General features: G+C 36.3%; 1 protein-coding gene across 1 annotated transcript in view; it reads right to left on the bottom strand.

Annotated features, from left to right (window-relative positions):
- The window catches only part of LOC6034611, a 49,762-nt gene that overhangs the window by 10,502 nt on the left and 17,381 nt on the right, over nucleotides 1-21,879 (bottom strand). The window contains exon 2 of the mRNA XM_038265944.1: nucleotides 3,231-3,597. Within this exon, the coding sequence (XP_038121872.1) occupies nucleotides 3,231-3,597 (367 nt within the window). The remainder of the gene's footprint in view (nucleotides 1-3,230; nucleotides 3,598-21,879) is intronic.

Here is a 21,879-nt window from a genome sequence, read left to right as displayed (position 1 = left end):
ATAGCCACTTTGGCGGCCATCAAAAGAAGACAGCTCGGTAATCCGGTAGCAATAGCTTCGGAACCAGATCAAGAGGTGTGGACTCTCGGGAAAACGGGACCACCGCGCAAAATGCTGTATAATTGATAATTATTTTCAGCGCATTAAACGCACTCACACACTTTTTTTTCGATAGCCACTTAGGCTTAAACTCTAGTGTTGAAAGAGAGGGGGCTCGATTACAAAGCACTTTAATAAATATAGTTAAAGTGCGAAGTCAGTGAAAAAAAAATCGCACAAATTGGAGCTGAGAAAAATTATCATAACGGGATCGTGTGAAGATCGTCGTCATCAACGTTCCACCAGCGGCGCCAAATGTTTGCACTATCACTTTAGGAGATCTGCAAAGGTTTCTCTTTTTTTTCTAGCTGCTGCCTGAATCGTGTGTGCATTTGGACCGTGAGTTGAGTTGCTTTTGGGCGATTAATTTGTTCGCAGATTAAAATCTGCTACTATTTTGCTAAAAATTTGCCAACTTAGGAGTTTTGAGTCAGCTCTGAATTAGGACGAAGTTAACATTTTATCACCTTTCCAATGATTCCTATGATCATTATGGTCGTTAATAGTAGTTTATGCAACAAGTTGCAAAAAGAAGATTTTTTCAGCACGAGCCGTACATTTATCCAACGAGGTTCACCGAGTTGGATAAATACGACAAGTGCTGAAAAAATCAAGTTTTGCAACGAGTTCCATACAGCATTTTTTGCAATTCCGAAAAACACCTTTTGAATGTAAATGTAAGTCAAATGTCCATGTATTAAGTCAATCCACCGTTTAAATCAAAACAATGTTGAAAATTATTACTTATGTGCTGAAAAGTACAACTTTTCAACACCCATAACAGTACTGAAAAGTAGAACTTTTCAGCATTTGTTTTGAAATGTGTTTCTATTCGATTCTGTTATTTTTAGTAGAGAAAAGTAGGCTGTTTCGTCATTCGAAAATGACAGGAAAAGTAGGAAGTTTCAAGACGGAATTGCAAAAAAGTATTTTCAACAATGTCCACATAGAGTTAATTTATTTTTAAACTTTGATTTTGAAAAACTAATTTATTCATGACAACTTTAGGCATTTTATACAACCGTTATTTGATTCGACCAAATTGAAAGAAATTTGAAATGTTATCAATAAATAAACCAGGCAGCCTTGTTAGTGTGCTTTGATTTTTCTCTATACATTTTGCTGGCATCATTCGAATTTTGGGAATCGGCTTCAAGGCAAGTCCAGAGGCTTCGGATCGTCTAGCACTTTTGTAAGGAAATTTTCCTTAACCCTCTATAGCCCAAATTTTTATTTTGAAATTTTGTATTTTTCCCGTGTTCAGGTCAGTTTAAGCAAATTTTGTTCTACGGAAAACTTTATTTCTCTTGTTTTATATTTTTCTTGTTTTAGTATTGTAATTGGCATATGTCTTGTTTAGTTTAAGTTTGTTTTTGGTAGTATTTGACCTATTCATAACATTTTGCCTATCTAATTATGTCATGGTTTACAGCCACTTTTTAATTTTTTTGCTTGTTTTTCACATTTTATGCTAAAGAATGGCACCATTATCGTTAAAGTTGTAGAGGCATAGTCTGGGACGCTATAAGAATTAGTGCATACTTCTTTTTACTTAAAATATGGAAAATTTTAGTAAAAAACACAGTCAAAGTTTTAAAAAAACATAAATTTTAAAAGCATTGGCAAAATCACATAAAACAAGTAAAACTTCCAACCCTAACATTTTCCTTAAATTTGAAGAGTTCTTCTTTCCAATGCTTTTTAAAGATCAAAAATTGATTCAAAACAGGCGATTTTTCAGATTTCGGCCCGTCTAGAGGCGGGGTTAGGTTGTAGAGGGTTAAGTAATCTCGTTGGACCCCATGGGTTGTTAAATTCGTCAAATTTAAACGGCTGTGCTGTACAAAGTGATTTGTCTAAACATTCAACGTTTTAGGGGTAATTCCCATTCAAATTTATTTCTGCTCCCGGTAAGCCAGTTTTCAACTAATTTGGCTAAATTTGGGCTTGAGCCCGATTTTGAGTACTCTTTTGAGCAGTCATAGTGTCAATCTGAAAGAAAGTGTCGAGGCTTTTATAATTTCTGTTTCATACTTCAGAAACATTGTCATAAAGGAAAGAAAAATTAGTATTTTGGTACAGAAAAGTAGGCTATTTCGTCGTTCAAGAATGACAGGAAAAGTAAGTAGTTTCACGACGGAATTGCAAAAAGTGTTACTTAAACAGCCTTAAGTTTAGTTGATTGGTTTAGTTTTTCGTACATGGATTCCTATAGCATCGTTGAAAAGACTTACTGCAGGTTTTCAGATGTTTTTTGAACAAAAAATATCAGTTTTTGTAAACATGCTTTATTTTCAGTCTAAACATGAATATTTTATGTTTTAAATAAGTTTCACTTGTTTTTTGTTGTGAAAGTGCTATAGTGGTATTGTAGTGGTATAACAGAAATTTAAATAGCCTGGATGAATAAAAAACATGTTGTTCGGAATGTTGAAGGGGGATCAAGTTGATGTTGAAAACGAAGGCTCAAATTTTTATGTTCAAACGTTTGGTATGACTCAATGATTTTTTTTCTATCAAATAGCCTTATCAGCCAAATATGGTTGAACGTTTAAGCATTCAATACATGAAAAAGTTCATAGCTTTGTCACAAATTGCGAGAGCTATGAGTGATACAGAAAGGGGATCAAGTTTCCCTCTCTCCTATATAAAAGTCAAAAATAAATGAAGAAAATCTTAAAACAATAAAAGTAAAGTTGCTCAAAATGACTTGCTTGACAGGATTTTTTTTAAAGTTGGGCTGAAGAGGGCATATGCGTGGAAAACGCGCTGGATTTTTCCCTGCATTGCATTTATACCCCAAAAAATCGTGCGTCATCATGACTGTTTGAGTGCTTTAAGGTGATGACGTCAAGTGCAAGTGGCAAACAATGTGCAGCGAAGATCCATTGTTTATGTTCAAACACTAGACTAGACTCACGTAACTTCATTTTCAAGAGTGCTCTATTGGGTTTGCCGGCGAGAAAGTATCCGCACTTTTGAGGGTATTTAAATGGATCTGGGGTTTCACTTCCATGAGATAACTGGACTTGAGCCCATTCAATTTTCGCTGAGGTGAAATTTAAAGCTCAAACCCCAAAGCCCGGTGCGTCGAACTCGCATAACCTGTGGTGTTGAATTGTAGCACTTACTGTATCGGGTTCGCACATCCTCGACCATTTCGTTCTCGTTGACATCGCCGTACGCCTGCAGCAGAGTTCGCTGCATCAGTTTGGGGTCCAGCGTGGGAGGAGCGCTCATGCGACCCCGCCGGGACGATCCGCTCGGGTTCCAGCTGGAGAAGGTTCGCGACACGGCCGCACTCGGGTAGGGCGCGTTGTTCGGTCCGAGGCAGTTGGGACTGTCGGTGAGGGCATTTCCGGAGATGTACTTGAGGTTCCCACTCGAGGAGCACTTTTCCAGCAGCGTCTGGTGCTGTTCCACCGACGAGGGCAGGTTTGGCCACAGGGATTGTGCCGCTCGGGCGATCTGTGTGAAGGTGAGGAGGAGTGCGAACATCTGTGGGAGCGGAGAAGAAAAGGGATGGTGTTAGATTGAACTGATTTACTGCTTTTACTTAAGTGCTCAAATAATTAGAGTGTTGCCAGATATCCAGATTATAAAATTATTCAAGGGTAAGAACATAAATTTAACAAAAAATAGTAAAATTAAGCTTGATCGCATAGCAAACAATTTTTAAAAAGTGCCGTAAAACAACACTTCATCAAGCATCAGAGTCACACAATCAGTGTCGTCGTCTGCAGGGTGTGACGATGACGACGTGTGTGCTCTATGTTGCCCTGTGGAAATGCACCAAGAGGGCTGCAATTTGTCTGCAACCTGAAATTATCAGCAATTGCTCTTTCGCCCGTCTACGCCACGGAGTTGATGCACTTCTGGAGCGTTGCCATCTCCGTAAGTGTCGTTTTCTTCACCTTGACTTTACACGTGGCATCAGCCATTGTCTTTCGAAGGTTGGTGGCGGTTTGCTCGCGATTCTACGATCTGTGTATGTGTTTTCCACGATGACGAGATTCAACAATCGGCTTGGAAGTGATAGCTAATTGGCTTGGGAATTCACAGTCCGAGTCGATTTGGTGGTGGAGCGAAATAATTCACACCGTCACGCTCTTGTTTCCCCGTTTTCTCATTTTGGTTGGACATTTTCCAACGAGTCGCGGGCGACAACCGTGGAGAAATGTGGTCCAAAATGTAGGCCAACACCGGACCGGTCGGATCTGTTAATTGATCCGTTTCATTGACCAATCGACGGCACCTGAACACTACTGGCACACACTACCCATTGATGGTTCCTCTGTTCGGTCGGTGAAGTGATGCGGCGGCGGCTGCTGTTAATGGGGAATCAATATTCAAATTTTTGGTTTATCTCGTTAACCCATTTTGGAGGAACGGTTCTCTCGGAGAGCATACTTTTGGAGAAGTTATGGTAAGATTGAAATCCACCTTATGGATTCTTGATGGAAGATGAATCAATGTGTTGCTTCTATTGCTGTCAAAATCACTCGCCAAAACTCGGATAGAATCTTCGGATAAACGAATGATTAAAATCGAGATAATTCCTGATGGTTACAAGCAAACCACTTATGTCTATATTTTGTGTAATTTTCTGTTCTAAAACTTTTTAGCACATTATTATATTCTAAAAAATGACCCTGCAAAGTTCCAAAAAACACGACATTTTAAAATGAAAAAAATGTCCCTTTTGTGTTATTGCAGATTCGAAACATACATTAAATTTCCCAATCCTTTTTTCCAAAATTCCGCCAAAAGGTGGAGTTAAATATGTCGGATCATTGTCAAGTGTGAGATTCTTATGTCAAATTAATCCAAGTTAACCCTGACGAGTTATTAACGTTTTGAAGCAGTCGTTTTCATATGAAAAGATTTTTTTACCAGCTTCAACGATAAAAAGCTACCCTTGGCCTTAACCCTTAACCGATTTCGCACAAAATTTTAACATTTACTTATTTTTGCCTAAAGAATCGAATTTTTTATGTTAAAAAATTTAAAATTTCAATAAATCCATAATTTTCCAATCAAAATCAATATAATAATAAATATTACGGCCTTTATAATTGTCAGACTTGAATTTTAAATTTTCAAATTAATATTTTGAAATGTTAAGATAATTTCAGAAATATTCTATTTTTGAACATTGAAAATTGCACCATTATGTGATGACCTATGGTACAGTCCAGACTCGATTATCCGAAGTTCGATTATCCGAAGGTTTGTATGGAACTTTGGATAATCGAATCACGTATAAAAAAAATCGATTATTTTCATTTTCTTGTTTTTAACATAAATTTAACATAAAATGCATTTTTTCAATATTACATCACCGCCATTTTGGCAGCCATCTTGGATTTAAAAATTTTAAATCATTTTAGCGTAGTTTTGGGGTCATACCTAAGCTCGACAATCAAAAATTAGACAGCGAAAAAAAAATTTCGTGATTCGATTATCCGAAGTGATTTTTTTCCGAGGCCTCCGGATAATCGAGTCTGAGCTGTATTGGCATTAGAAATTGCGGGGCTGGCAGGGTAGAAAAGTTCCTGAACCTTTCGATTTTTTTTTCGAAGTGAACACTCATGGATTCTATTTTTAAAATCGAAAAATTGGATTTATTTTTAGTTACAGACATATATTTGTTTGGTGGCTATATCTTTTCCAGTTCAATAAGTTTTTATTAGAAAATAATCAATTTATAATTTCGTAATTCTTATATTCTAAAATAATTTTGGAGTTCCTTTCAATTATAATTTGTACTATCCAGATTTTTAAACGAAGATGGCGTTACTAATGATGCACGTCCGAAATTTCAAAATCCCACAGTGGTATTAAAATTACAAAAAAAGTTTGGCTTTCATGCCATGGCACACTTTTTTTGTAATGTTGGTACCACTGCGTGATTTTGACATATCGTATCGTATCGTTAAAAATCTGAATAGTCATTTTGATGTAATTGGATATTCTTACAATAGATTTGCCAAAAGAAGGAAAAATTATTTTTTATTTATTTGATTTTGTCCGTGTTTTAAATCTTGGTTTTGTCCCTAAAACATATCGACATATTTCAAAATGTTCAAAATACGGATTTTGGGAAACGGGTTTTTTTTTTAGAAAAAAAGTTAAATTAAAAATCGGCATTTTTAATGAGTAGTCTTAATCAGTATTAAAATTGCATTGACAAAAATTGCTCATTAAATTGGCCTATGACGCTCCTATAAGGTTTGAGCCAAATTGAAAATTACAAAAAATAAAAATGGACGGAATTATAACTAAATTTCTTTTAATTTTTTATTGTTGAATTTTACTTCAACGATGAGTAATTTTCATAACCCAATTTGCTAATATTTTTTATTTTGCTAAACATTCCCAGAACTATGAGATTTTTTTTAACAATTTTGTCAAGGATATTATTTTGGACATGTAGTCTTTGAACAAAAACGTTTGAAAGTTTTTTTAAACTACCCCCCTCCCCCCCCCAAGCAATAAAAAATACGTACGAAATTTTTCTGAGTGTGCATAACAAATTTATTTTTTTTATATTGCAGGAACTTTGGGTACTTTTGAAAGATTTTCAAGTTCACCACTTTGGTTATTTGCTCACGTGGATATTTTGCCTGGTCTCTGCTAAAATTTATATTTTTTACAATGTTTACTGATTTTATTCAGCATTTGGAATTATGTAATATTTAATTGGAACCAAGCAAATTAATATTATAATTCATAATAAGCTGACAATTAGAAAACAATATCAAAATCAGTTATTTACCATTGCAAAAACATATCTCACCAATACTTTTTTTTTTCTATTACAGGATTTGCTTGTAATATTTATGGTAATTGAATGAGGTATTTTTCGAACAAATCTTTGTTATTATTTTGTGTTATTATAACAGCTAATGTGGGTGTTTTAATAACAAGTCCTGACAACCTAACAATAACACAACTTAAAATTTTGTTGTTTTTTTTCACCTGCTCGGGTTGGTACCACAGATCGGAAAAGACAAAAAACTTGAAATAACATAAATAATAAATAAAAAATCAATTAAGATGATATTATTATACTTTTTAGAAGCCTTGTCTTTTTTTATTTTTTTCAATCCATGTTAATTTTGGGAAATATGATATCCGGTGCTGCCGTCCGAGCTAATTTTGATAAGACATCTACCACAAAACCTTCATTTTAGGCAAAGTTGTATTAAAATCTGTTTTAAGTCCATTGAATAGTAACTTCACACAAGTGATGCTCAAACAACGAAATAAATTAAATGAAAATGAAATTTTAGAACACTTTAAGAAGTTCAACCGTTTTATATTGTAAGAATATTAGCAAATTGTTGTTGAAAATTTGTAGATCGGTAGTTAAATCTCCTGGTCGGCCCAATAGAACTGGTGATGATTTCTCTTCTGGATTGGTTGGCTTATCTAAACACCTTAGGAAGACAACCTACGAAACGTTCACATTGAACATTAGTCAAATAATAAACTGTCACTAATTCCGTTTTGTAAATGTTGGCCCCGATACCCCTCGAGGGTGTTCCCATCAGTAACAGGGAAAAAATTACATTTCTATTGGTCGTCCCAAGACTCATGGGTCATTTCCATTAAAAATAGTAATTTCCCAATCCTTAACATGCAGCTTAACCCCTTGCACTATCCGTGCATTGATTGCCTTTCTCGATAATAAACAAAAACAACAACTATCCAACCATCTCCGCTGCAATACCCTCATTCACACAGACCAGACAGCAACACACAGAGCGGTAATCTTGTGTCGTTTGCGGAATTTCGTAGCCGGTTTTCACTATCGACGGCCACGCCACGCCGTTCCCATAAGGCGCCTGTTTGCTACTTGCACTTTTCTTTGCCCGTCATGTTGAAAATGAAAATGAAAAGCGCCATAATGTCGAGCCATCATCACCAGCAGCAGCAGCGGGTGAAAGAGACAACGTGGGGAAACCAAAACGGAAAGAGTTGTACGCGGCTTAAGCTGGCTAGCCCAACTCTCACCCTCACCTTAACGACGACAAGACGATTTGGCGAAAGAAAGGCGATGGTGTTGTTTTTAGAAGTTTAATAGTGTAGGGATAATTGGGGTTTGTTTCATTCAAAAAGATTTATTTTGTTGCAATTTTGTTTTGGAAACAACCTTTTACAGTGACGAATCTGCCTATTTTTCATCATCCATAAGACAAGTGCAATTTTTCAGCACTTCTTAAAAACAGTATCGAAAAGTTAGCCTGAAAAAAACTGGTTTCACTGAAAAATCCCATTTGAAGGAAATTGTTGCAAAATTCGAGTTTTTCAGCACCCGTAGTGTTTATTCAACTCGGCAAAGCATCGTTGAATAAATTTCGACTCGTGTTGAGAAAATCTGAATTTCGCCTCTCGTTGCATAAACTTTTATTCAATTTCAAACATTGAAGAAAAGGAAACTTTTATTCGCGATTTTGACCCCAAGTTCTCTAAGATTCACTATTTAGGCACGAAAAGCAAATCCAACCCTTTTCATCTCCTACCCCGCCCCTTCGCAAAAGTAGTAGCAAAAACCGAATCATGCTTTTCATTTTCTACAAAAACGTGTTTGCGATTCGGCTTTGGCACAACAAAGAATTTGATGACCCGCTTCTTCGTGGTGGCGTGCAGCATCGTGGTTCATGAATAGAGTCTCTCTTCTTCGGACTGACGCCATGCCACAGGAAACAGTAAAGTACCATTACGGGAGGTGATGCTGCCGTGAATGCTTTGCATGAGAGACGTCTTCGTGATGCTGCTTAATCATGGAGAAAAGGGCACCACCGAGAGGAGAAGGTTCAGCAAAAAAAGAAACTCATTGTAATTTCATTGCCCTGGCGCATATTTGCCTTTGCAGTGTCTTTTCTTGTTTACTTATTTTTTGCAGAGAAAACATTCCGTAAAGTATTTTTCGCAATCTGCAGCAATTTATTCAAACGTATGCAATGCCATGAGCAAATCTGGAAGAAAGTTCTTGTTATCGATTGGTAGCGGCGGTGTTGATTAGTCATAAAAGCAAATGATAAGGATATTCATCACGATTTACTGAGGTCTTCTGAATAGTTTTCTATAGGGGCCATCTATTAACCATTTTTTGTAAATTTCTAACCACTCCCCTCCACATTAGCTTTTGCATGCGATTTTACCATCGGTTTTTTGTTGTGTGGTCCACTATTGAAAATATGACCAAAAAGGTTAAAGCTGTCAGAAATATATGAATTAACAACAACAACAACTATTGAAAGATTTCCGGTGTTACAAAGTGTTCTGGCGAAAGTATCATAATTTTCTCCACAATGGCCAGGATGGCTGCGCTAGGGTTAGATTTAATTAGAAATATTGTTCAACTGAATGTAAACGTAATTTTACAACCTCGATATTATATGTGTTATAAACTACCGTCAACCGTAGTGGGGCGAATCGGGACAGCTGTTTTAGCCTTGTTACCTGTTAATTTTTTGATGTTTTTGATATTTTTTCGGATAGAACAGGCACAGAGCAACAGAAATAGTGCATCGATTTTCAAATTTCAAGATTTTAAGTGCTCTAAAACGTGCTGACCTTATTTAGACTGTAGTCCCGATTCACCCCAGATAACGATACGTTTAATAAAAATGTAGAATTATTAACAGAAATATGAACTACAGTTTCAGTTGGGTTTCACGTTGACGTTATAATTCAACCAAAAAATATGCATTGGCTTTTTAACGTTAACGCTATTCGGTCAAATTTCCCAAAATAAAAAAAATCCTTAGCCAGTTTTTTTTTAATTTTTGGCAACTTTTGAGCCACAGAGAAGCAGGGAATTGGTATTGAATAAAGAAATTCATAGATACCTCTGCGCTATCTTGCTCACTGGATAGCGCAGAGGCATCTTAATGTTGGGTAAGTGCTAGGTTTCCTTCAAAGTTATACCGTCATCTGGGTTGAACTAGAACACATGGGGTGAATTGGGACAGCTGTTTTAGCAATGTTGCAGCCTAATATTTTGATATTTTTGAGTGGTGTCGGGCAGACCAGATTCAGAGCAACAAAATGTGCTCATTCATTCCCAAATATGAAACTTTTAAATGCTCTAAAACGTGCTGTCCCTATTCGGACTGTAGTCCCGATTCGCCCCAGATTACGGTATGCATTCAAAGTACTTGAAGTTTGCATCCGTGTTTAGGCTCATTTCGCTTTGCAAATTTGCATTCTGAAAACGTTTTAAAAAATAATAATTAGTAAATATAAAAAAAATATATAAAAATTGAATTATAAGCCATGATCTCAACACTTATTCAGTTAGGCCGTTGCAAATATTTTTTGAAGTTTATGTTCCTCGGCTCTGACCAAAGTAGAGGGGGAGGGGCAAAAAAATAAAAATAAAATGAAATTACAAGCCTAGGTTTCAACATTTGGATGAAAAAAGAGTTTTAAAAGGCATTTTACACTCGTCCAGTTGGTTTCCAATCATTAGTTTTCAATATATCGGTGTATTGACGGTAATTTTTTTTTCGAGGAAAAAAAACTTTTTGTGTGACTGTACATTGGTATTTCAGGAAAATTTCAAATGTTTTCAAAGGAGTTCGAATATGCTAAATATGATTATAAACGCAGGAAAATGCATTTTAACTGGTTTTCAGTTGATTAAACTTTAATTTTCTTTAAAACTTTGAAGTTTTTCAAAAAAAATGTTTTTGCCACCTGATTATTCAGGCCGACTTTGAAGGGGGGGGGGGGGACATAAACTTTGAAAAATATTAGCAACGGCCTTATTTTGTCACGAAAAAAATTAGAAAAAGTTTTTTTTTAGGTGTACATCGGAGTTTAATAAAAATTCAAAATATTTTTAAACGAGCCCAAGCATGCTAAATATGATTGTCAATGCATAAAAGTGCACTTTAGATTTGTTTTAGTTAATTCTAGTGAAATTCATTCGTATTTTTCCACCCACAGGGAGCGAGTTGTGGCGCTATAACCACGACAAATAGTGTCCAGGACATTCGCGGAAATTCGATGAATTTTCATTTTACACGACTTCAATTTATTGGGCCAACTCGCAAATGACGATTACTTGAAAACGGTGCATTTTATCGAAAATATTTTAAGTACTTTCCGATTGCAAACTCAATTTTCCTTGAACATGTTTTTTTTTTCAGTGTACCTTTCTGGACATTTTTTTATAAGGTCCTATAAACAAATGTAAACATTGATTGTATCCTCCTCACAACCTTATGGGAATGTCCATCGGAGTTAGCGAGTTAACTCAATGTTTATAAAACCCTGGGTGCTGAATAGTCGTCCGCAAAGCGGCCTCAATTTAGAACTGTCAAAGCGGAACCAATTTACTGTTCGCAAAATGCTCCCAAGAAATAGCAAGTATTGTAATCGATCAATAATTTATTTTGCCAGGAATAAAAAAAAGTTGATGGCGTCGAACTTTTGAAAGATTTAACAGTGCAATTTGGATGCTCTTACGATTCACTAAATTCCACCCACTTCTGGCGCAATTTTTCGTCACGTGGAAAACAAAAAAGGCCTCTTTTGGCTGCCCCTCGTTTAGTCTATGAACAAAACACGCGCGAAATACTTAATTTTGTCTGCGAAAAGTCTAACATCAACAGATCCAAAATGTTTCAAAACAAGTCACTTCAGCAGCAACAAAAATGTCACGCTTGAGCTTGAACATAGCCTTCTACTTTGTTTATGTTTACAGCTGTAGTGCAGTTGTATTAGTGAGGAGTAGTGGGGAGCATTCGAAAATCACGTTACGCATTCTGTCTTTTCAGCACAGATAAAACCCAATAAAAAAATTCACAAGTTTTAGTTTATTTTTAGGAAAATCTAGAATTTTTCTAAAGTATTTGTCTTCGTGGAAAAAAAGTTCGCCTGCTCTGTTGCTCAAAAGTTTCTTTAAGGTTTATAAAACATATCCTAAAATATTTGAAAAAATACGACTGTTGTTCATTTCACATGTTATTGAGGCCGATTTAAATATTTCGCAATTTTTGTTATTAGCCATGGAAATCAAACGAATAGTTTCCAAGATCAGTTAAAAATTACAGGCTAACTAGGTAGCACTTTGTGAGGCTGTATCTCATAAACTAATAGTCCGATTTTCAAAGTTCCAGTGAGAAAATGGCACAACATTTTCTCAGCTCTTCTAAACTTTTTTTTTCAAGGGTGCTTTTTTTCAAGAAGTATTTTTAAAATGTAAAAAAAATTAGGGAAATCGAAAATTTCTATTTATTTTATTTATTTGAAAGTAGCTATAACTTTAAAACGGTTCATTTTATCAAGAAAATGTGAAGTTTTTTTGTCCAGGTTTTTGATATCTTCGATTAAAAAAAATCATATAATTTGAGCTAGATTTTGCAAGTTACTGACTGAAAATGACTTTTTTGACATGGATGAATGCATGGACCAAATTCCATCCAAATCAAGAAATCAAAACTTAAAAATCGCGAAAAAATGTGAACTAGTTAGCTGCCAAAATTGTATGCCAACTTGTATGATGCTTAGTGTCTTCTTTGGTCATAGGATAGCACATAAGAAAGATTCAACCAAGTAAAACAAAACAAATTAAATCCTTGTACGATCTACGTCGAGAATCTCTAGTTAAAAATTCTGAGGTAAACAAATTGATATTTCAAGACATTTTTAGGTTATCTATTCTATCTCTTACTAAGTTCTTCTCATTGCCGGAAGTACAAACGAGCGCGTGTTCTCGCTCGCGACCTCCCACGCGAAAAACCCAATCTGCCACAACGTAAAACGGAAACCACAGTTATCCGACCACATTCTCAGCTCTCTTTTCTCAGCCCGATCTTTTAACTTCTTCCACACACACACATGTGGTTATTCATTCAGTTAAGCAATAAAACCCACCATTTAAACTTCTTTCTCTCTTCTAAAAGCCTTTCCGTTCTGCTTTGTTTAGTATACAAATCAGTCTGGTTTGTGTTCTTTTATTTCTTCTTCTTCTTTTCTCCCCCCTCAGCGTGGTCGTTTTGCATCTCATTATTGAGGAAGGATTGGGGGACGGGGGAAACCTTCTTATTCCAGTGACCTATATATAAAAACCAAGTTGAGAGATTTTTGTTTTCGAAAGCTGAAGCGTATCATAAACTCTCTCGCACACTCAGACAGACGCACCGTCGACGTCGTCGTAGGACAACACTCCGTTGATCGAGTTTCGTCGTCGTCGGTGAAATGGGTCGAACTGCTATCACAGCGCGATACTTGTTACACAAGTTCTGCGCGGCGATGTTTTGCGATGATCGGAATGCTCCGTGCGTGGAGAAAATTAATCAATCCAAATCGATTTTACGCCTAAACTGGATCTGATTCGATGCGGCTCTCGTTTAGTGGATGCTGCGCGCGCGGTTGGGTTCCACGTGGTTAGTTGGTTTGCTAATCGGAGCAGGTGTGCTTCCGGGCGTTCGTACGGGGAGGCCCTCGGGAAAGGGTGGGGAATCGCCGCAATAATTGATGGGCGTTCGTCACACTTTTACTTTCCAACAAAGATGATTATGAGGGACAACATTGTTGGGGGATTGAGTGGTTGTTAGCAATAATCAGTCGAATTTATTGTGATTGATGAGCGAAATTAGACGATTTATTTTCATTGGAGAATTTTTGATTTGCTTCGCTGTAACGGATTAATTTAACTTGATAATATTTATTACGCAATTACACGAATGTAATGAAAGCTTAAAACGTTCAATAACTGCTAATTATTGTGTAAAATGTTATATCGGTCCTGAATGTTATAACATTATGACTAGGGCTAGTGATTTTTCACGACTCAAAAATTGAATTTTCGCGGCATGCCAATTACAAAACAGAGCAACTCTCTACGAAATCGGCCGATTTCGACCATTTTTATTTTTTGTATTTTTTGATTTGGCTCAAACTTTGTGGGGGCCTTCTCTATGATCAAATAAGCTATTTTGCATCAATGGTTACCCCGTACAAGTCTCCATACAATTTTGGCTGCTGTACATACAAAAATGGTATATAAATATTCAAACAGCTGTAACTTTTGAGTGAATGTTCTGATCAATTTGGTGTCTTCGGCAAAGTTTTAGGTATTGTTGAAGATAATTGAGAAAAAAATAGGTACACGGAATTTTTTTTTGCAGATTTTTTAATCAACTTTTTTTTCACAAAACTTCAATTTCCCAAAATATGTATTTTTTGATTTTCGAGATTTTTTGATATGTTTTAGGGGACAAAAATCCGCAACTTTTGTGCCATAGAGAAACATGGTGAAAAATCTGCCGCCGAGTTATGAATTTTTGAAAAAATAGTGATTTTTTGAAAAAATCGAAGTTTCATGCAAAAACCAGTTTTACATTATTTTTCAATGCAAAATTGAATTTGCAATCGAAAAGTACTTCACAGATTTTTTGATAAAGTGCTCCGTTTTCAAGATATAGCCACCGAAAGTTTGATTTTAGCGAAATACTTGCAGTTTTTCAATTTTTAAAAATAGTGACCATGAGTGACCATTTCTCGCCCGCCATGTCAGTTTGTAGATCTCGGGGGATTGGGACGGGAATGTTAGTTAGCACAGGTTGCTACAAAGGGTGGGTTCTATACGATATTACTTAATTGAATAAATAAATAAATAAATAACTCACATTGAAGATTGGACCTCGGGTTGCTGAAATAGAGCCGCTTTAAGGAACAGAAACACGAAAATTGAAATTTTCTAAATCTCACCAAAACTACCCACCATTTTCTAATGACGATATCTCAGCAACTAATGGTCCGATTTTGAATGTTAATACATGAAACATTCGTGAAATTTTCCGATCTCTTCGAAAAAAATATTTTGATTTTTTTAAATCAAGACAAACATTTTAAAAGGCCCAAACATTGAATATTACGCCCATTTAAAATGCAAGTCTTGTTTTCAAAAATTCAAAATATTTTTTACGAAAATATCGGAAAATTTCACGAATGTTTTATATATTTACATTGAAAATCAGACCATTAGCTGCTGAGATATCGTCATTAGAAAATGGTGGGTTGTTTTGGTGAGATGCAACTTATTCATCGTTACTTTACTAAATTTAACACAGATTTAAACATAAAATACCCCAAGCTGTTTTGTTTTTCAGCAATTCGCTGTGAAAATCAGCATTTCGATAAAGATATTTTATGATCAATACTTCAAAAAATGAGATCTAAATTAACCATGCAATGTTTTTATATTTATCTTAACTGCTGCCAAAATGCTTTACTTGTGGTTTGTTTCAATTCAAAAATCAAATTTATAAACACAAGGAGCAATTTTTCAAGTGAAAAATCACTAGCCCTAATTATAACATTTTTGAAGTTTATTTCAGTAAATGCTTCAGTTCGTTCAAAGTATGATAGAGTTAGGCTCCCTGAACACACTCCAATCAACAGAATTGAATTTTAGTGAATTTCCTGCCAATAAATAAAATTGTAAATTTCGGTTATACATCCCTCTGGTTTGACGTGGAATCGCTGTAAATAAAACAAATGCTTGCCAATGTCAAGGTCACCGTAATTAATCGTTGTTCATGGTCAACCAAGCTAACATTGCTGTTGATGCCGCCATTACCAGTTGCTGACAACCCACCTTCAATCTATGGATGGGACATCAAAAAAGACCACCGCAGTAGCTACACGACAGCGCAATCACGTGCCTCCACTCTGCTCGCTAATGGCTTTTTAGTTCGCACCGTGATTTCTTCCTCCAGCCATCAAAGCTCAAGTACCTAATCATTTTTGCTCATACCTCCCCGCAGCCCGTATTTCCGCTCTAATGTCCAGTTACCGCGTAAAACCTTCCTCCCCGCAACTCGCAAAGCCAATAACCTCGTCGGTCTTTAATGTTTTTCGCTTGCTTCCACCTGAAATCTTTTCCCAGATTTCCGATGGGTTGTGGTTCTTGATGATTGTTTTCTTTGTGGGCGACGAACTCCCACCAATCGCGGAGTTGGAGTAATTTCACTGCGGTTTTTTTTCTAGAGAAGAACTTCCTGGATCGTCCGATGACTCCCATAGCTCCGGAGATCGGCGTTTTGCGGGCAACTCTTTCTGTGGAGCCGATTCTTGGCGTGATCGCGTATCGACATCAAATTGCTTTGGAGAGTGGATGTTGTTTTTTGAGGGGTTGGGAAGATATTACATTATTTTTTGGCGAAATTGTAGTTGCCTCACGGTATGGTGGAAGCAAAATTCTATAAATCGAGATGACCCATTGGAGATTTATACGTAAAAAGTTGTGTTTAACCTTCCTGATAAAGAATATTAAGATTCGAAATATTCTATCGGTGAAAATTGCGTTTTTAAGATTTTTTTTAAGATTCTAATGGAGACGCCTGGTACATACTAAACAAAAAATCAACATTTTGAATAAAAATCCTCTTTTAAGGTTTATGGTAATTAAAGGTAAAGGCAACAAAAGCATTTTGAAATACGACATATAGTCAGGCTTATTTACAAATTACTAAAATTTACTTTAGCCACCATGCGCCTCCTCCCATGGTACTTCAAATGGGAAAAAAAATCTGATAAACGCAATTTTCACTGATAAAATATTTTTAATCGTACATATTCTTAACCAGGAAGGTAAAACACAATTTTCTACTTCTTCCGCCATACCGTGTTTCAAAGAAGGATTTTTTTTTATGAGTATTTATTTATTTTAAAATCAAGTTTTTATTGTGCTTCTTATCATGTAACTAAATTATTTTTTCCAAATTGATTTAAAAATCCATTTCAAACCGATTAAGGTTGTATAAAGGGGGGGAATTTCCCGGGATTTCCCTGAGAAAAATATCCCGTTTCCCGGGAAATTAGTAAATTTCTCGGGGATTCCCGAAATTGAAGAACCCATATTTTGAAAATATGCAAGAAAAATTAATGAGAGAAACTTATTTGATTTTATTCATTTCAATCAACTGTTCATATTGAACTAGTCAGCTTGTCTGTAAATTGCATGTTGGTTTGATTCAGATAATATTTATTTCTGAAGCATAAACAACTGGGAATAGAGAATTTGCAGCAAAGCTAAAAGACGCGTGTCGCCACCTATGAACAAATAGCGTAAACCTATGATTTTTAGAAAAAATGTGTTTTTTCCTTCCTAATCAACATTTTTATAAAACTTATGCCGGATTCGGATGAGAAAAATTATTTCCAACAATTTGGTGTATAACTTTCCAATATTTGTTTGATTTTTCTATGAGAAAACTGTAGATTTAGAAAAAGATAGTAATTTGGACTATTTGGCAAGAAAGTCGGTCAAAAATCAATACAAATTGTTGAATATACGTTAACACATCTGTTATCAACTATATAACTGTTTATTTCATTGATATATACGGGGAAACTCATTTTTTCGTGTTCCAAAACATGTTTTTTAAAGAAAAAGGTCACAAATTTTTGCGCCCCCAAAAGTTGATGTTCATTATTTTAAAGCAAATAATTTTTCTCGTCTTTTGCAACCAGTTTCATGAAGATTGATGCAGGGAATCATGAGAAATAAGCGATTTTGTTCTTTAATCGACAGAAAGGCATACGACTTTAGGCAAGTAACCTCATTTTGGCGCCACCTACATTTGAAACGCAGTCGCGCTGCAAAACCTCAATAGATCTGGCCAAGATCAAAATTAAGATATATTTAAACGTTTTTGTTTATCGTGACCAAATTGGATGAAAAGTGAATTGATATTTTTAGTTTATTAGTATTCGAAAAATTACAATTTGAAGCACTGGAGCTACCAGGGGCGTAAGGGAATTAATTATGAAAAACAAGAATTGTTTAATTTAAACCACTTTTTGAAAAATCACACTATGAAAATTCTTTTGAGCTTCTTTTATTAGCCTGAATTCCATGTTGCAAAAACTGTACCATAAATGAAAGCATAAAAAAACATTTAAAAACAACTTCGTATCATATGAAAAGTGCCCAGAAAATGCAATCATATTTAAAAACTCGCTACAAATAAATATTTGAAAACCTTGAGTTGTGATTTCATGAAAAAGTGTTTCAATTGAAAAATTCAATGATTATCTTTTTATTCATAATTTGAAATTGTTCTGGGAAAAGTTAAATTTGCACATTTTTTTTATTTCAAATTTAAAAGCATTTTTTTGGCTTTGGGACATGGATCTTACTTAATTTCCAAATACCTTGATCTAGAAAATAATACTTCACAACAAAAAATACGAATGATATTATTTTTTACTTGGTGCGATTTCAAAGATAGCATATATCTTATATATCTTCTCTTCTATCTATATATATAAAAAATTTCGACGGTTTTGTTCGAACGCGCATCAGTTGATAACGGAAAGTCGGATCGGAGCGCTCTTTGCTGCGTTGGGTTCGTATAAGTCCAAGGAAGGTTCTTACGCCAAAAAGTTACAACTTTGGCCACTCTGGAACCAATTCCGGAAAATCTGCAGATTGTATGGGAAAAGTTACGTAAAATCAAATTTTGATCACAGGAGGCTAAAAACGTCAAGAAGTGAAAAAAAATGACAAGACGAAGTTTGTCGGGGTTAGCTTGTTTTTTTTAGAATTTGTATATTTTCTTAAATTAATAATTTTTGATAAATTTAAAATTTCCCGGGAATTCCTGAGATTTCCCAGGAAATTGGATGAAAATTTCCCGTTTCCCGGGAATGTTGCATCCCCGAGAAATTGGACGCTCTATCTCTAACATGTATCTCGATGAAGAATTCGGATCTAATTCCATTTTTTTTTCGAATTTCGCTATAAAGCAACTTTTTCACAAAACTATTACGAAAACTTGCCTGCACACCGCCGACTGAGCTATTTACTATTCGATTTCAGTTGAAAAGGCCTTTTGTAAGCTGTAATTAGCCAGATTTCTGAAATAATTTTTTTGTTCAAGTATAATGTATAAATAGTGAAAATATAAAATAGGTGCTCGATGGAGTTACATGCTGTTCCCATACCATCTTGTAATACGTATTTTTTCAGTTTGTATTCCTTTATTTTCCTTTGACCATGAAAAAGTCAGACTAAAACAAACTATCAAAACAAAAATTTGGTAAACGCCCGTTCAGAATCACTCAGTTTTCGTCAAAACCGAACCTACTCAGAAATGTGTAAAGGGGGCATCTTCACTCAAAATTCATCGAAAATTTAGTGTAATTAACCCAGATCTGAGTGAAATTCACTCAAATCTGTCAGATGCCCCCTTTACACATTTCTGAGTAGGTTTGGTTTTGACGAAAACTGAGGGATTTTGATCGTGCGTGTAGTGTGTCCACCTTTTTTTCATAAAATTATTTCTAATGTCCTTTTAAGGGACCTGGTTAGGACCGAGTCGGCTTTTGTAGCTACATTTTTCTTAAAGCTTGAAGTTTGATAACAATCAGTGTCAAACCACCGGGGTGTTACTGTAGTAGTCTATGTCAAACCCACAGCCTTCCCATTAAGCTAGCACTAGCAGAGAAGGTGTGTTTCCATCTTTACTCGCTTCACTGCGTGAAGTTGATCTCCATGCAAAATAGCTTAGCCATTAGCTCAAAGAAAGGTTCTTAAAGGTGTTTGCGCAATTCGAGCCGCGGCTAATGATGTTATTATCGCTGGTTAAGCCCTCACTCGTTCTGTGTTTGTGTTTCTTTCTTTCTCTTGTTGGCGGGCTCATGCTGATTCAGCTGGCATGTAGCTCTTCTGTATCAATTATCCGAAGAACGAATCGACTCTTCTGGGAGTGTTGTGTGTGTGTATAACAGACTACATTTGTTCAACATGTGCTTCTTAAGCTATTAACATAGATCCGACACGAGGAAATGCTTCGAATACCGTTAAGCCCATCTCTCTTGCCGTTTAAGAAGGGCAGCAGCATCGCACATCCGCGATACCTAAACGCATCTGTTGGTTGTCTATAACTGAACAACATGACGGTGTAACTTATAGCAAGGGGAGTTGCTGCTAATGTTGATCCAACTAATTAATTTGTGTCTCGTATGTTGTGCTCACTTGTAAAATTACTTCCGGAGTTCTTTACCTTCTTTGTAAAATCAAACTATGTATTATATCGTCGTGAGTCAAGAGTAGAAAATATGTACAAACAAAATAGGATTCATTACCCTATTATCAAGGTTCGGTCCGGACGACGCCTTTTCACGCTCGATAGGTTTGGACAATCCGGCCGGTTAAGGCACCGATCACGGCAGGAATCCTCTTCTAGACCAACCCCTCGACGCCCAACACTACCAACAGCTGGTTGGGCAAAAAAAACGCTACTAACCCACTGTGCCATTATTACACATTGTCGGACGCGTGAATAAGCCAGCAGGTTGGCTGGACGCTTAGAGCATGAGCATGAGCATGAGCATGAGCAGAGCATGAGAGACCACCCATGGTTGTCCTTCTCCGTTGCTGAACAGGACCGTAATATCCTATCAATACAAGCGGTCATACGCTTCAACGATCTAATGGTGTTTCCCTTATCAACAGCATGTATGAATGCGCTGAAAAGATAAAACATCAAGATCATCAAAACAAGATCTGGAGCAAATAGGTAACAGTCGTTGGCCACCAACGGCGCCCGCCATGTCAGTTTGTAGATCTCGGGGGATTGGGACGGGAATGTTAGTTAGCACAGGTTGCTACAAAGGGTGGGTTCTATACGATATCCACACCCCCACGTGTGCCGGAAAACTACTTCTACTTGGGATTTTGTTAGTGGGTAAAGGTAATGGCCAGGATTCATCATAGAGGATGATGATGCGACCCAATTATCAATAAATTTTGTTTAATATTGCGCATTTTGCACTTTACTAGAGTCTTGCGCAAATATTTTTATCACAGTATCTTTTAATCACAGTGATTTTTCTTCACACTTCCAGTCGTTGCCATAGAAAACTTGATTTTGTTTGTTGATGTTATTTTTTCAAAGTCGAAACCGTTTCCCTCGAATTATTTCGAATTTGTATCCATACCAGGTCAGTGTTAGTTCTAATTTCTTTCATATTTGATTAATGTTTGAAAATATGTTCCAGGATCAAATCCTACCAAGAAACTGCTCCGAAACAGAGCCAAAATGGAATATGTTCTGTGATTCCCGGGTAGCATTGATGCCTCAATCTAAGTTTTCAGGACATGCAATGGATTGAGAAGAAAAAGATTTTCGTTAAAAGCATCATAATTGCGTCCACAACCGGAAGCAGTCAGAATTGTTAACAATTTAGTAGACAATCACTCCGTCCAAATCCAGTCTGCAATCCGCTAAAATCGCCGTCTCCTAGCGAAGCGAATCACACCGTCTTTATAGACCAAATTTATTAACAAAACGTTTAGTTCAAACGCGACAAATACAGACCACCCAGAGAAGATGGGCGGGAATCGAACCCAGGTCCCTTAGACATCATGAGAGATCGGCAGCCAAAGCCTGGCAAGATGGACCAACCGCAGCCTTACAGCCCAAAGGAAAAAAGGTGCTAACCAACGCGCCGAGGGTCCTCATTCGATTTTGTAAAACGTTCTGGGTAATGAAATGACCGAAACCCAATGACCATCTCCAAGGTTTTTTGCTAGTTTATCATTAATTTTTATTTATGACGATTACAAAAAATATAAGCCAAACGAATGGGATTTGAACAGATTTTCCTAGGAGCCCTAGACGGTTGTACTTGGTTTCTTGAGAAAGTTTGAATCAGGTCTTGCAGAAGACGGCAAAGATAAGGGAACTCGTCGCACATGGCTCCGGCGTAAGCCTGGTCGCTCACAAAGATCTTGACCTAAATGAC

The sequence above is a fragment of the Culex quinquefasciatus genome, chromosome 3 (genome assembly GCF_015732765.1).
Source record: "Culex quinquefasciatus strain JHB chromosome 3, VPISU_Cqui_1.0_pri_paternal, whole genome shotgun sequence".
NCBI classification, from domain to species: Eukaryota; Metazoa; Arthropoda; class Insecta; order Diptera; family Culicidae; genus Culex; species Culex quinquefasciatus.
Note: the sequence above shows the minus strand (reverse complement) of the source record. Positions and strands in the feature narration are given on the sequence as shown.